Source organism: Pseudophryne corroboree, chromosome 7 (assembly GCF_028390025.1).
Source record: "Pseudophryne corroboree isolate aPseCor3 chromosome 7, aPseCor3.hap2, whole genome shotgun sequence".
NCBI lineage: Eukaryota > Metazoa > Chordata > Amphibia > Anura > Myobatrachidae > Pseudophryne > Pseudophryne corroboree.
In genome coordinates this window covers 106,946,100-106,962,533 of record NC_086450.1, presented here as the reverse complement: position 1 = coordinate 106,962,533, position 16,434 = coordinate 106,946,100, and the positions used below count along the sequence as shown (strand labels likewise).

Here is a 16,434-nt window from a genome sequence, read left to right as displayed (position 1 = left end):
GCTGCTAATATAGACTGGTTGATAAAGAGATAGTATACTCGTAACTAGTATGACTATAAAGAAAGAAAAAAAAACCACGGTTAGGTGGTATATACAATTATGGACGGGCTGCCGAGTGCCGACACAGAGGTAGCCACAGCCGTGAACTACCGCACTGTACTGTGTCTGCTGCTAATATATAGACTGGTTGATAAAGAGATAGTATACTCGTAACTAGTATGTATGTATAAAGAAAGAAAAAAAAACCACGGTTAGGTGGTATATACAATTATGGACGGGCTGCCGAGTGCCGACACAGAGGTAGCCACAGCCGTGAACTACCGCACTGTACTGTGTCTGCTGCTAATATAGACTGGTTGATAAAGAGATAGTATACTACTAATATTATATATACTGGTGGTCAGGTCACTGGTCACTAGTCACACTGGCAGTGGCACTCCTGCAGCAAAAGTGTGCACTGTTTAATTTTAATATAATATTATGTACTCCTGGCTCCTGCTATAACCTATAACTGGCACTGCAGTAGTGCTCCCCAGTCTCCCCCACAATTATAAGCTGTGTGAGCTGAGCAGTCAGACAGATATATAATATATATAGATGATGCAGCACACTGGCCTGAGCCTGAGCAGTGCACACAGATATGGTATGTGACTGACTGAGTCACTGTGTGTATCGCTTTTTTCAGGCAGAGAACGGATATATTAAATAAACTGCACTGTGTGTCTGGTGGTCACTCACTATATAATATATTATGTACTCCTGGCTCCTGCTATAACCTATAACTGGCACTGCAGTAGTGCTCCCCAGTCTCCCCCACAATTATAAGCTGTGTGAGCTGAGCAGTCAGACAGATATATATAATATTATATATAGATAGATAATAGATGATGCAGCACACTGGCCTGAGCCTGAGCAGTGCACACAGATATGGTATGTGACTGAGTCACTGTGTGCTGTGTATCGCTTTTTTCAGGCAGAGAACGGATTATAAAGTAAACTGCACTGTCCTCACTAGTAAACTCTCTCCACTCAGTCTCTACACTTCTACAGTAACAGTACTCCTCCTAGTCAGCTCCAGTAAATCTCTCTCAGTCTCTTATAATCTAAATGGAGAGGACGCCAGCCACGTCCTCTCCCTATCAATCTCAATGCACGTGTGAAAATGGCGGCGACGCGCGGCTCCTTATATAGAATCCGAGTCTCGCGATAGAATCCGAGCCTCGCGAGAATCCGACAGCGTCATGATGACGTTCGGGCGCGCTCGGGTTAACCGAGCAAGGCGGGAAGATCCGAGTCGCTCGGACCCGTGAAAAAAAACATGAAGTTCTGGCGGGTTCGGATTCAGAGAAACCGAACCCGCTCATCTCTACAACAAACGCCATGTAACCTCCCACAAACGATCACGTCCTGGCAATCGCTATGCGATCGCACTTTGCTGGAACTGTGATCGCATTGTGAACACATTTTGGCTTTCACGAATGCACAATGCAGTCGCAGGGCATGCGCGATCGTCTGATAATCAGACTATTTGCAGTTTTGCAACTGAAGTTGAATAAGACCCAAAGTGTAGACAAAAATGCAAATTTAAGGGTTTTGAGGAGAATTTTGCGAATTATCCTCCAATTGCTTATACTAAAGTAATGTTAAGGGTGTGAAAACACCCTTTTTCACATTACTTTAGTAAAACTAATATTGCTAAATTTGCCCAGAAAGGTTTAATGTACATAAACTTTGTTTCATGCATAAAATTATTACAAATATTGTATACAATTACCTTCAGGCTGTGTATAAGGTGTAGAGGAACATAAATACATTTTGAGTTCAGAGCTGGGGTCATACCTCCAAGATATCTCATTATGGTATGCAAATATTCCAAACTACGGAAAAATATGATATCCAATATACTGGTCCCAAGCATTTTGGATATAGGAGAGTCAACGAGTAATATGTATCAGCGAATATTACAACGAAGTGCAGTGAAACATAGGGGGTCATTCAGATCTGATCACTGGGCTGCTAAAATTGTAGCCCTGCGATCAGATAGTTGCCCCCCAAGTATATTCACCGTGCAAGTGTGTGATCGCATGTGTACACCGAGCTGCTAAAAAAACCCTCAGTCAACGGACAGCTGCGAATCCGTTCGCACCTCGCTCACCATCTAATGATTTTTCCACTGTGACATGCTCTGCGCAGCCCAGGACTTACTCCTACAGTGCGATGAGAACAGGCTGATCGGGTCCGGAGCTGAGGTCACACACCCTCCCTGAAAATGCTTGGACACGCCTGCGTTTTTCCGGACACTCCCAATAAACGGTCAGTTACCACCCCCAAACGGCTTCCTCCTGTCAATCACCTTGCAAACACTCGTGCGATCGGATTTTTCGTACCATCCCTTCGCTGACCGGCGATGGCCTTTGTTGTCCGACGCTCTTGCGTATTGTGGTGCATACGCATGCACAGTAAGTACCTGATCGCCCGCTGTGCGAAAAAACGCCCAGCAGCAATCAGATCTGAATAACCCCCATAGTCATTTACAACTACTATTCCCAATGTGCTTTCTGCAGACAGAACATTCCGGGAATTATAGTCGTACAACACCTTAAGAGGCAAAGGTTGTACAAGCTGCTGCATAGTAGATGCTTGGAGTCGTTCCCTGTATGGTGGTACATTATGGCATTATGTTTTTAGGAAAAAAATTGTGAAACTTTCACATGCTCTTTAATTTGTGGATGTGCCTGAGCCCCATTATAAGCTATGGGGCACTTCCACTATTACTGACCGAAGGTTGCTTCTTTGTACATAGAGGGATATTCAGTTACCCTCGATCATTGACTGGGGCTATGCAATTACGGGGCTATGCAATTAGCCCAGATAAGCCGGCATGAGACGCGGCTTATCTGCAGAGCCGGCCTTAGGCATAGGCAAACCAGGCAATTGCCTAGGGCATTTGGTATGCTTAGGGGCACCAGCAGCTTCTGTTGATTAAAATGATATGCGGCATGCCTATATTCTGTGTGTGACTGCGGCTGTATCTGCATACAAAATGCTACGTTGCAGTGTAGTCCTGGAAATCACTGTAATGTAGCATTTCATATGCAGATATAGCCGCAGTCACACACATAATATAGGCATGCTGCATATCATTTTAATCAGCAGAAGCTGCTTGTGCATCCTAGCCACATAGTAATGCAAACAATATGCATTTTTATGAACAAAAGGCGCCCGACATTAGCAGAGCTGCCTACTGACTCATGCCAGGAATCTCCTGCAGAACTAGCGGCGGTGCTAGGGGGCACCAGACAAAATTTTGCCTAGGGCATCCTATTGGTTAGGGCCGGCTCTGCTTATCTGGGATTTGTATCACCTGCCTCAAGCATGCAAAGCAAAATCCCCGACAACAGCCGAAAGTTTCTACCGAAAACACACAGATTTCACTGAACCTGTGTGTTTTTGGGTGAAAAAACATCAAAGAAACATCGGGAAAAAAAATCTCCCGAAGCTTGAATTACCCCCCATAGTTGGCGGATCTCAGACCCCTCTAGTGGGCACCTCTATACAAATTCCAGTGTCTGCAACATTTACATATTTCCGCATATACGTTGTGTACTCATTCGCAACTATGTAGGCATTTGCGTACACCTCTGAAGCAGGCCCTATATGCGATCTGCTGTTTTTTTAGATAGCATAAACCAATTTCTCCTGCTAAAAAGGAAGACAAATTATCTTTGTTTGTTTATAAACAGACCATCTAAACAAAGTCATTAGAAGTCCGATTGGAAGCAGTGTGCGACATACAACACCATTCAAAGCAATTTTAACCAGGTAATTACGATGCAGAACTTCTTGACCCCCCGCCCTCCATTAAAACAACCACACAAGGCAAAACAAAACAGTTGTCCACAACCTGTCACAGTGAGAACGATGCAATGAATAATGCATCCCACAAGATTCTTCATTATCTTACATTTGTTTCATTTTACCAGGACAAATAAAAGTGATAATTTGAAAACAGAGATATGTACCCTGAAACTGTGACTCATTTGCTCGCCCACAGCTGACAGAATATCCCTGTGACTTGTGAGGGGGTACAGCTATCTCTCTTCACAGCTCAGCAGTACTTACACAGTTAAACTCTATTTTCCCACACCCACTCCCACACCATTCTCTGTCAGTAGCAGCTTCAGAGGAGTAACAGAAAACACAGGGGGGAACTCAAACATAAATCCTGCTATAAGCCCACTGTGTCACATCTGCACCTAATAAGCATAGGTAAGGCTCCTTAAACTTGCAGAGGGGGGTTACCCTGCCCCTGTGATCACACCTGCCTCAGATGAATGGCATATCTGTCTATAGTATTGTACACAATGTTGCAAACTCTGTGCATTCAGATCATCCCAGGTGTCTGAGCACCCTGTAATAGAGGTGTGTAAGAAGATGCCCCCATTGCCTGCTGCTGGTGTGTGCTGGCCGGGCACTGCAGTCTGGAAGCACCGTACAGCTGGGGAGAGGAGGAGAGAGAGGAGCAGGCGGAGCCAGTGATCGCTGCAGCTGATCACACACATACACAGCAACACTATCTCCATTCTCCTTTACAAACCATAATCATGATCCTACCACCTCCCCCGAAAAGGAAAAGGACTGGAGCTAATTCTCCTTGAAGTGGGTATGTTAATGCCATCGACTGCATTGCATAAGAGATCCCCCTCCCCAAATCTAAGATCTCCTCCTTGGACAGAGCACTGAAGCAAGGGACTGTGCTGTGAGTATCATTACTGCTTTTGTTCACAACATCCCAGGAAGCTAAGAGAGTGGGTTGCTTGGAGAAGGCTCCATCCTCAGATCATTCCAAGCACAGTCCTGCTCTGCTGATCTTCAGTTTGGGGGAGGGTGGGGGGGGACTCTGAGATATGCCAGGCTGGACCTCTGCTTGAACCCATGTGTGTTTTGTTCAGTGATACTTTCAGGGAGAAGGTTCCTGATACCAAGCCTGCAAAGGTCCCTGAAACCAAGCCACCTTCAAAGAGACTTTTATTTTTTAACCTGACCAGTGAGGAGACAGATGTGTTATCATCTTTTATATGCAGGTTGCTGTATGATTTTAATTCTTTTTCTGCATGCTAACTTCTAGGCAACGTCAAAGCTGCAGGAGATGCGTTGCTGCAGAACCAAAGCCAAAAGGAATAGTGATCTGGGAATGACATGATATCATTTGTATTGTCTTTGGGAAAAAAAGATATTGGTACAGTAAATCAGTTTCGTAACCTGCTTGACCAGCTTGATGCAAGCTTTCAATGGATGTTCATGGATTATGTGGTTTGTAGCTGGGCATAGGGGGCCATTACTTTCACAGAAAGAGGAGTCAGTTCTACTGAGGAAAACCATAAAAGAGGGGAACAATATTACAAAGTGACACTGATTTGCACATCGATTGAATCTGGCTGTTGTTGTTTTTTCCATATTATGTCTGCACTCCGAAGGAAATTCGGGGACGATTATCAGGTAGTGACCACTTCGTCCAGTGGCTCTGGATTTAATCAAGCAGCTCCTAAAAAGAAAAGACAGAGGTTTGTGGAGAAGAACGGCCACTGCAACGTCCAGCATGGGAACCTGGGGAGCGAGACCAGCAGGTACCTCTCTGACCTCTTCACTACACTGGTGGACCTTAAATGGCGTTGGAATCTATTTATCTTCATTTTGACTTACACTGTTGCCTGGCTTTTCATGGCATCCATGTGGTGGGTAATTGCGTACATGCGAGGGGATCTCAATAGAGCACACGATGAAAACTACACACCTTGTGTAGCTAATGTCTACAACTTTCCATCAGCCTTTCTGTTCTTCATAGAGACAGAGGCCACCATTGGGTACGGATTCAGGTACATTACTGACAAGTGCCCTGAAGGGATTATCCTCTTTCTTTTACAGTCCATCCTAGGTTCCATCGTTGATGCCTTTTTAATAGGCTGCATGTTTATAAAGATGTCTCAACCCAAAAAGAGAGCCGAAACTCTAATGTTCAGTGAACATGCTGTCATCTCAATGAGAGATGGAAAGCTCACCCTGATGTTCAGAGTGGGCAACCTTCGAAACAGCCATATGGTTTCTGCCCAAATCCGTTGTAAATTGCTAAAAGTAAGTATGAATAATTGCATTTTTTCTTCCGTAGAGCAAACTCAAGGCTGTTGTTGACAAGATATTGGATAAGTGGACACCATGAAATGTTGACATACTGTAAGCCATGTGCTCCCTGTCTTCTGTGTAGCTGTGAGGTTGCACTACTTAATTATGTTGTTTGAAGGATTATTTTAGGAAACTGAAATAGTTGTTTAATCAATAGAACTACACAAATCACGCAATGTTATGTAAACATGCACCAGCAGAGTGTATAGGAATGGTGTTAGTGGTCCATTGGCTGTTCTATAGTGGGAGCATTTACAATACAACATTGGAATATTATTCTAGGCTGTTCATATAATTTTGACAATTAAAATTAAATATAATGGAAATGTGTGACCTAGAAAATCTTTGAGATATTAACAATTATATCTGCACGATCTGACCGGTATCATTTACTGACTTCACCTAAACAAATGTAAAATTGGGACCAAATCTAAATCCATTTGTGTATCTATTGAAGTGTTAAAATGTAACTGCAGCCTGCACAGTACCAATTAACCGTTAATGAAGGCCTGCTTATTTTTGTCGGTTGAACATAAGCACCCAAAGATAGGGCAGTTTCGTTATCGTCTTCCATAGTTTATAATACACTAATCATTTCACCTATAAAATTAGGTCAGTTTCATTTTACTTGTACAGTAAGAATAAGTTAGGCATGCCACTGCTTGTTGTTGTAATCATGCGGCCATTTTTATCTGACCTTTACTTGTGCTTCAATGTTATTAAAGTTGTATTGTTCAAATTAACAAGGAAAATGCTTTTAGTGCCCATTTATTTTGGAGTTATCCCGTTAGCAAGATATTTATTAACACTTTCAGGGGTTAATGCTGCTTATCACTAGCTATGGTTGGCATGCTTTCTCCTTTTTACACCCAGCAGTAAATATTTAGGCTGTTTAGTTGCATATCCATCACCGTTAGATGAACCAATGTATTTGCACATATAACTTTCTGGCATAATGATTCCCTGGAGTCTTCTTAACTGCTTATTCTGTTTTACTTGGTCAGACTTCAACTATATTGATTTATGGTGTCATCTCTACAATTTATACTCATTGCAATCTATTTTGACCATTTGAGCCACCTGCCTGTTCAGTCCTTGTCTAGAAATGAATGTTATGGTGCCCATACACTTGTGCGATGCCCCGCGACGTGACATCGCGGGGCATCGCACCGGCAGTTCAGGTCCGATGAAATCGCACCTGAACTGCCAAAGTGATTACCATGCAATCATGCGATAGATCGCATGGTAATCACGTGATGGGCACGTCACCGCCGAGTGGGAGCGGCCTCCATCCACTCCCGGCGGGTGCCCATCGCACATCGCAGTGCGATATATAGCATGTGTTTTTAAAAACACATGCGATTGCACTGCGATTTGATAAATATTAAGTGCAGCACATAATATCTTGAGACGTGAGATTCGTCCGGCGTGCCCGCGCATCGCATCGAAAGGTACCTAAAATGTGCATACAATCCTTCGATTTCTCTCACAGATGCGGTCGAAATCGAAGGTTAGCACCGATATCTCACAAGTGTATGGGCACCATTAGAAAACACCATTGCTGGCCCCTGCGAGAAATTGCAGCGTCATATCTTTTCTTCTTCACTATGCGTGTCCTAGCACATTAGAATACCGATGATCCGGAACCTCTTTTAATCCGGACAATTTTGATTTGTCCGGATTAAAGGGGGTTAGGGACATCCTTTAATCCGGAACATTTTCTGCGCATGGGCGTAACACGCAATACGCGCAAGTGTCAGTGGGTACAGCTTCCACGGACACTGCAGGTGACACAGCAAGTATCAGTGGGGCTGTTATGGCGTCCAAGGTCACAGCAAGTACCGCACATGGGCGGAACACACAGCCTGAGCCTGACACCTGTTTTGCTTATAAACAGTTTTGCATACACTACTGTGTTTATTCATTAATTAATATACTGTAGCATATATTCTACTATTTATTGCTTTAGAAATGTTCTGAAGGTGCAAAATTAGTTTCCACCGTTAATCCGGCAAAATCGATAATTCGGCACGGCACTGGAACCGAGGATGCCGGAAAATCGGTGGTGTACCTGTATATGCAAATAGTTACGCAGGCTGGTTTTAGTTTACATGCAGATGTATGTACAGGTATAAGATCTAATATGTAGACTGTTTTGGTTTGCTATACCAAAAGAAAACACTTAAATTTCATTATAAAGTTGTCTGTTTATCTTCACACCGCCCCTGCCATCTCCCATTAAAATGTGTAGCAGTGCTCCTCATAGTGCATTTAAAAGGCAGCATTTAATGACATGTAGCTTTACCACTGAACACTCCCAATTAAATGTATTTCCTGTTCCTAAATGATTATTGCTGGATTGAAGATAACGTTTGCTATTTTTGCCTTTTTCTTTTAATCTCAAACATACAACTCATCAAACTTTCTGATTTTACTGATCATAAAACACAGCACGCTATATACAGCTATTTACTGCAGACAATTCATTTTATATGGCGCTTATGCATTTTTGAGCTATATTTCATATATAGGGTTTATACATTTCAGAGCCAAATAGACAATGAAGTCATTGGAAGATTTTATCTATACAAAACTACTGTATATGTCAGACTGAAAAGAGGGATCATTTGGAAGGGACAGGGCTACAGGGAATGTTGGTATAAGATAAGGGCATTTCATAGATAAGTACCAATGCCATAGAAAACTCCACTTCTGCTCTGCAAAACAGTATTGTTAACCCTTTTTCCATGACACGGTTTGTTTTGGGAAAGAAAAAGGAGGTTAACGCAGAGCTCTGATTTACCACAGTAACATTAAAATGAACTAAATGAACAATTACAGTTCAGCGAACCACACTTAGCCCTCATTCACTGTTTATTTTTAGCATTATATAAGGTTCATTGTACACATTATGGCTGAAAGATGATCCGTGCCTTCCAGTGTACACTTAAATGAGAAGCCAAGTCGCTCAGTGGATGTACAGTAAGTGCTTTGCAATCTAGGACGTAGAGGTGAATATTTTTTGGGGAAAAAGGAATTCTAATTTGTCGCTTCCAAATCTTTTTGACACAACAGGGTTCCAAGGGACTTACTCTACAGAGCGTCTTTATTTTCTTGACACTTTGTAAACGAGTGAAATTGTGTACACTCTCTGTAGTGTTTAAACACGCTCAACACACAAATAAATCATTAAGTTTGGTTCCTTAGTAGCAATAAGCCTTTATTCATTGCATGGGGGTGGGGGGCTGGGGGGGAAGGGGGGGGGGGGGGAAGCACATTACAATTAGAAAAGCTTTAAGGCAACCTGCTGTCAGTACACTTTTCAATGTAAAACAAGGCTTGCTTAATTATAAAACCAAGAAAGAGAGGTCCCTTGTGTGCATTTTACAAGTCATTCCCGAACAACAGGGAACAGAGTGAGCGCCTCTTTATTAAGGGAGGTTATCTGCATAAAAGGTTAAGACATTACTGCCATTAATCTGTGACATGCTAGCACAGTTGTTTGGCTTTTTCTGTGTCTGCATTTCTTGAAGGTCTTTAGCCTTGTGTACTGATTTAATATTTAGGATTTAGTTACATACAAGTGAGTTCTGCTTTAGGATTTGCATTTATCATAGGGCGAAAAGCCCATATGGCCAGCACAAATGGGTGTTGTCACTGACGATAGGGCTTAGCCCTATATACACAGTCGTCACAGTAGCAATTAACATTTTAGGGTTTAGATGTTAAAGGCTTCCCCATGCATACCATGGGTAACCCAATTTAACAAGCATCGTAGCGGATTACAGAAAGTTGCAGCGATAACAAGAAAATGAACGATAAAGCATTGCATTATTAAAATAAAGCTTTTTTTTTCTATGATAAATACCTACACTGTTAAGTATTTTAATTTTTTTTAAACATTTTTCCAGGAGACAAACAGGCTTCCTGCTGCTGTTGTTGCCTTGGTGCCCCTGTTATGCCCTTAAGATGACATATATTTGCTGGCTATTCCCTGTTCAGATTGGTGATGATTCAATGAAGTATGAGGTTCTGTTGGGACATCTCTTGGTAGCACAAAGTGGGATATTGTAATTAAGGAACATCTCTTATCTTTGCTTGTGTTTCATAGAGGTGTCTTACTTACCATAATACCCGCAAGTGCATGCAGCCACATATTGCACAAGGTTCCAGCGGTACCTCATGGCTAATTTAATTTGCCTCTTAGAATGTGGGGGAGGAATGCTAAAGTGAGCAAACACTTTAAGAAGATTATTAACCCATAAATCTTGTAAAACATTTTATTTTTTGAAGGATTATGGGAAGTTTAAGTTTTACAGCTATTTACTATGCCTCTATTACAGATTCCATTGCTTACATACCATTTACTAAAGAACCACTGTCCCAATAGTTTGGGATGGTGATGTGGGGCTTCTTAACAAGCTCTATAGCAAATGCTGCTATTTCAAAAGCTGTTAGCCAGCCCCATCTGAAGATGGCATTAGCTGGCTCTACCTATTGGAGATACACGGCTGGAGAGGGATCTTCTGGTATTTAAAAAATATATATAAGAACATAGAGTAATAAAAAAATCCTTCTTTGTGGTGCTCATGTCCAGTGCAATCCAGATGTAAGGAGCGATCGATAGAAACTCCATTCAGAAATCAGGACAGTTGGTAACCTTACTCCTTCACCGGCACTGCGGCTTATCACATTTCCAATCTACCTCACACCATATATAGTAATGAGACAGTGCAGTCTCAAATGACCACACCAGCTCTATGTATGGCCATATGAAAAACGGTTCCTATTGGTCTTCGGCAGACATGAATCACGCTAGTATTTCTAAATCCAACAAACTTCCAGGACGTGATCCCAAACCAGTACATTGCCTAGGGCTCCATCCAGAGCCGGCCATAGGCATAGGAAAACTAGGCAATTGCCTAGGGCATTTGATATGCCTAGGGGCATCATCAGCTTCTGCTGATTAAAATGATATGCGGCATGCCTATATTCTTTATGTAGCATTTCATATGCAGATACAGCCACAGTCTCACACAGTATATAGGCATGCTGCATATCAGTTTAATCAGCAGAAGCTGCTTGTGCATCCTAGCCACATAGCAATGCAAATAAGATGTATTTTTATTAACAAAAGGTGCCCGACGTTAGCATTGATGAAAGATTTGTGAGGACACATCTGTATCCAAGCAGAGTCAGAGGTCACAGTGTTAGTGGAAGTGTGAGTGCTGTGTGCATGTGAGTGGGTTGGTTGTGCAGCAGTGTTCAGAATATGTGTAAGGAGCATTATGTGTGTCATTTAAAAATGCATTAATAATGTGCAACATATGTGTAAAGGGCCACTATGTGTGTCATTATGTGTATAAGGGTAATTTTAATGTGCGGCATATGTGTAACAGGGTACTACTGTATGTGTGTCATTATGTGTATAGGGGCACTAATAATGTGCAGCAAATGTGTAAGGGACATTATGTGTAAAAGGGCATTTCTCTAACGTCCTAGTGGATGCTGGGGACTCCGTCAGGACCATGGGGATTAGCGGCTCCGCAGGAGACAGGGCACAAAAATAAAGCTTTAGGATCAGGTGGTGTGCACTGGCTCCTCCCCCTATGACCCTCCTCCAAGCCTCAGTTAGGTTTTTGTGCCCGTCCGAGCAGGGTGCAATCTAGGTGGCTCTCCTAAAGAGCTGCTTAGAAAAAGTTTTTAGGTTTTTTATTTTCAGTGAGTCCTGCTGGCAACAGGCTCACTGCAACGAGGGACTTAGGGGAGAAGAAGTGAACTCACCTGCGTGCAGGATGGATTGGCTTCTTAGGCTACTGGACACCATTAGCTCCAGAGGGATCGAACACAGGCCCAGCCATGGAGTCCGGTCCCGGAGCCGCGCCGCCGACCCCCTTACAGATGCCGAAAAGCGAAGAGGTCCAGAAACCGGCGGCAGAAGACTTTTCAGTCTTCATGAGGTAGCGCACAGCACTGCAGCTGTGCGCCATTGTTGTCACACACTTCACACCAGCGGTCACGGAGGGTGCAGGGCGCTGCAGGGGGCGCCCTGGGCAGCAATGAGAATACCTTGTTCTGGCTAAAAAATACATCACATATAGCCCTTGGGGCTATATGGATGTATTTAACCCCTGCCAGGTCTCACAAACTCCGGAGAAGAGCCCGCCGAAATAGGGGGCGGGGCCTATCTCCTCAGCACACAGCGCCATTTTCCTGCTCAGCTCCGCTGCGAGGAAGGCTCCCAGGACTCTCCCCTGCACTGCACTACAGAAACAGGGTAAAAAAGAGAGGGGGGGGGCACTTTTTTTGGCGTTTTTGATATATATTAAGCTGCTATAAGGGAGACAACACTTCTATAGGGTTGTTCCTATATATTTATAGCGCTTGGGTGTGTGCTGGCAAACTCTCCCTCTGTCTCCCCAAAGGGCTAGTGGGGTCCTGTCTTCGATAAGAGCATTCCCTGTGTGTCTGCTGTGTGTCGGTACGTGTGTGTCGACATGTATGAGGACGATGTTGGTGTGGAGGCGGAGCAATTGCCGGTAATGGTGATGTCACCCCCTAGGGAGTCGACACCGGAATGGATGGCTTTTTTTATGGAATTACGTGATAATGTCAGCACATTACAAAAATCAGTTGACGACATGAGACGGCCGGAAAACCAGTTAGTACCTGTACAGGCGTCTCAGACACCGTCAGGGGCTGTAAAACGCCCTTTACCTCAGTCGGTCGACACAGACCCAGACACGGACACCGAATCTAGTGTCGACAGTGAAGAAACAAACGTATTTTCCAGTAGGGCCACACGTTATATGATCACAGCAATGAAGGAGGCTTTACATATCTCTGATACTGCATGTACCACAAAAAGGGGTATTATGTGGGGTCTGAAAAAACTACCTGTAGTTTTTCCTGAATCAGACGAATTGAATGAAGTGTGTGATGAAGCGTGGGTTAACCCCGATAGAAAACTGCTAATTTCAAAGAAGTTATTGGCATTATATCCTTTCCCGCCAGAGGTTAGGGCGCGCTGGGAAACACCCCCTAGGGTGGATAAGGCGCTCACACGCTTATCAAAACAAGTGGCGTTACCGTCTCCTGAAACGGCCGCCCTCAAGGATCCAGCAGATAGGAGGCTGGAAACTACCCTGAAAAGTATATACACTCATACTGGTGTTATACTGCGACCAGCCATCGCCTCTGCATGGATGTGCAGTGCTGGGGTGGTTTGGTCGGATTCCCTGACTGAAAATATTGATACCCTGGATAGGGACAGTATTTTACTGACTATAGAGCATTTAAAGGATGCATTTCTATATATGCGAGATGCACAGAGGGATATTTGCACTCTGGCATCGAGAGTAAGTGCGATGTCCATATCTGCCAGAAGAAGTTTATGGACGCGACAATGGTCAGGTGATGCGGATTCCAAACGGCATATGGAAGTATTGCCGTATAAGGGGGAGGAATTATTTGGGGTCGGTCTATCGGATTTGGTGGCCACGGCAACAGCCGGGAAATCCACCTTTTTACCTCAGGTCCCCTCCCAACAGAAAAAGACACCGTCTTTTCAGCCGCAGTCCTTTCGTTCCTATAGGAACAAGCGGGCGAAAGGACAGTCATATTTGCCCCGAGGCAAAGGAAAGGGTAAGAGAGTGCACCAAGCAGCTTCTTCCCAGGAGCAGAAGCCCCCCCCGGCTTCTGCAAAGCCCTCAGCATGACGTTGGGGCTTTACAAGCGGACTCAAGGGCGGTGGGGGGTCGACTCAAGAATTTCAGCGCACAGTGGGCTCACTCACAGGTGGACCCCTGGATCCTGCAGATAATATCTCAGGGTTACAGGTTGGAATTCGAGAAGTCTCCCCCTCGCCGGTTCCTAAAGTCTGCTCTGCCAACGTCTCCCTCAGACAGGGCGACGGTATTGGAAGCCATTCACAAGCTGTATTCTCAGCAGGTGATAGTCAAGGTACCCCTCCTACAACAGGGAAAGGGGTATTATTCCACACTATTTGTGGTACCGAAGCCGGACGGCTCGGTAAGACCTATTCTAAATCTGAAATCTTTGAACCTGTACATACAAAAATTCAAGTTCAAGATGGAGTCACTCAGAGCAGTGATAGCGAATCTGGAAGAAGGGGACTTTATGGTGTCCCTGGACATCAAGGATGCTTACCTGCATGTCCCAATTTGCCCTTCACATCAAGGGTACCTCAGGTTCGTGGTGCAAAACTGTCATTATCAGTTTCAGACGCTGCCGTTTGGATTGTCCACGGCACCTCGGGTCTTTACCAAGGTAATGGCCGAAATTATGTTTCTTCTACGAAGAAAAGGCGTATTAATTATCCCTTACTTGGACGATCTCCTGATAAGGGCAAGGTCCAGGGAACAGCTGGGGGACGTAGTAGCACTAACCCAAATAGTGCTACAACAGCACGGGTGGATTCTGAATTTTCCAAAATCTCAATTGACCCCGACGACATGTCTGCTGTTCTTGGGAATGATTCTGGACACGGTTCAGAAAAAGGTGTTTCTTCCGGAGGAGAAAGCCAAGGAGTTATCCGAACTTGTCAGGAACCTCCTAAAACCAGGGAAAGTGTCTGTGCATCAATGCACAAGAGTCCTGGGAAAGATGGTGGCTTCTTACGAAGCGATTCCATTCGGCAGATTCCACGCACAAACTTTTCAGTGGGATCTGCTGGACAAATGGTCCGGATCGCATCTGCAGATGCATCAGCGGATAACCTTGTCGCCACGGACAAGGGTGTCTCTTCTGTGGTGGTTGCAGAGTGCTCATCTGTTAGAGGGCCGCAGATTCGGCATACAGGACTGGGTCCTGGTGACCACGGATGCCAGTCTGAGAGGCTGGGGAGCGGTCACACAGGGAAGAAACTTCCAGGGAGTATGGTCAAACCTGGAGATGTCTCTTCACATAAATATACTGGAGCTAAGAGCGATTTACAATGCTCTAAGCCTGGCAAAACCCCTGCTTCAGGGTCAGCCGGTGTTGATCCAGTCGGACAGCATCACGGCAGTCGCCCACGTAAACAGACAGGGCGGCACAAGAAGCAGGAGAGCAATGGCAGAAGCTGCAAGGATTCTTCGCTGGGCGGAAGATCATGTGATAGCACTGTCAGCAGTGTTCATTCCGGGAGTGGACAACTGGGAAGCAGACTTCCTCAGCAGACACGATCTACACCCGGGAGAGTGGGGACTTCATCCAGAAGTCTTCCACATGATTGTGAACCGTTGGGAAAAACCAAAGGTGGACATGATGGCGTCTCGCCTCAACAAAAAAACTGGACAGGTATTGCGCCAGGTCAAGAGACCCTCAGGCAATAGCTGTGGACGCTCTGGTAACACCGTGGGTGTTCCAGTCAGTGTATGTGTTTCCTCCTCTGCCTCTCATACCAAAAGTACTGAGAATTATACGGCAAAGGGGAGTAAGAACGATACTCGTGGCTCCGGATTGGCCAAGAAGAACTTGGTACCCGGAACTTCAGGAGATGCTCACGGAAGATCCGTGGCCTCTACCTCTAAGACGGGACCTGCTTCAGCAGGGACCGTGTCTATTCCAAGACTTACCGCGGCTGCGTTTGATGGCATGGCGGTTGAACGCCGAATTCTAAGGGAAAAAGGCATTCCGGAAGAGGTCATTCCTACACTGGTAAAAGCCAGGAAGGAGGTGACTGCACAACATTATCACCGCATTTGGAGAAAATATGTTGCGTGGTGTGAGGCCAGGAAGGCCCCCACGGAGGAATTTCAATTGGGTCGATTCCTACATTTCCTGCAAACAGGATTGTCTATGGGCCTCAAGTTGGGGTCCATTAAGGTTCAAATTTCGGCCCTGTCGATTTTCTTCCAGAAAGAATTGGCTTCAGTTCCTGAAGTCCAGACTTTTGTAAAAGGAGTACTACATATACAGCCCCCGGTTGTGCCCCCAGTGGCTCCGTGGGACCTTAATGTAGTTTTGGATTTTCTCAAATCCCATTGGTTTGAGCCACTCAAATCGGCGGATTTGAAATATCTTACATGGAAAGTAACCATGCTACTGGCCCTGGCTTCAGCCAGGAGAGTGTCAGAATTGGCGGCTTTATCGTATAAAAGCCCATATCTGATTTTCCATTCGGACAGGGCAGAACTGCGGACGCGTCCTCATTTTCTGCCTAAGGTGGTGTCAGCGTTTCACCTGAACCAGCCTATTGTGGTGCCTGCGGCTACTAGCGATTTGGAGGATTCCAAGTTGCTGGACGTTGTC

The 16,434-nt window shown here is 44.7% G+C and overlaps 1 protein-coding gene across 2 annotated transcripts in view; it reads left to right on the top strand.

Annotated features, from left to right (window-relative positions):
- The first annotated feature begins 4,197 nt into the window (after positions 1-4,197).
- Positions 4,198-16,434, top strand: part of KCNJ3 (potassium inwardly rectifying channel subfamily J member 3) — a 454,316-nt gene continuing 442,079 nt past the window's right edge. Inside the window, exons 1-2 of one of the 2 annotated variants that reach the window (XM_063933517.1) lie at positions 4,198-4,759; positions 5,129-6,132. In XM_063933517.1, the coding sequence (XP_063789587.1) occupies positions 5,461-6,132 (672 nt within the window). In that variant the 5' untranslated portion in view covers positions 4,198-4,759; positions 5,129-5,460. Of the gene's footprint in view, positions 6,133-16,434 lie in introns of both variants that reach the window. The other variant, XM_063933516.1, reaches the window with a different exon arrangement.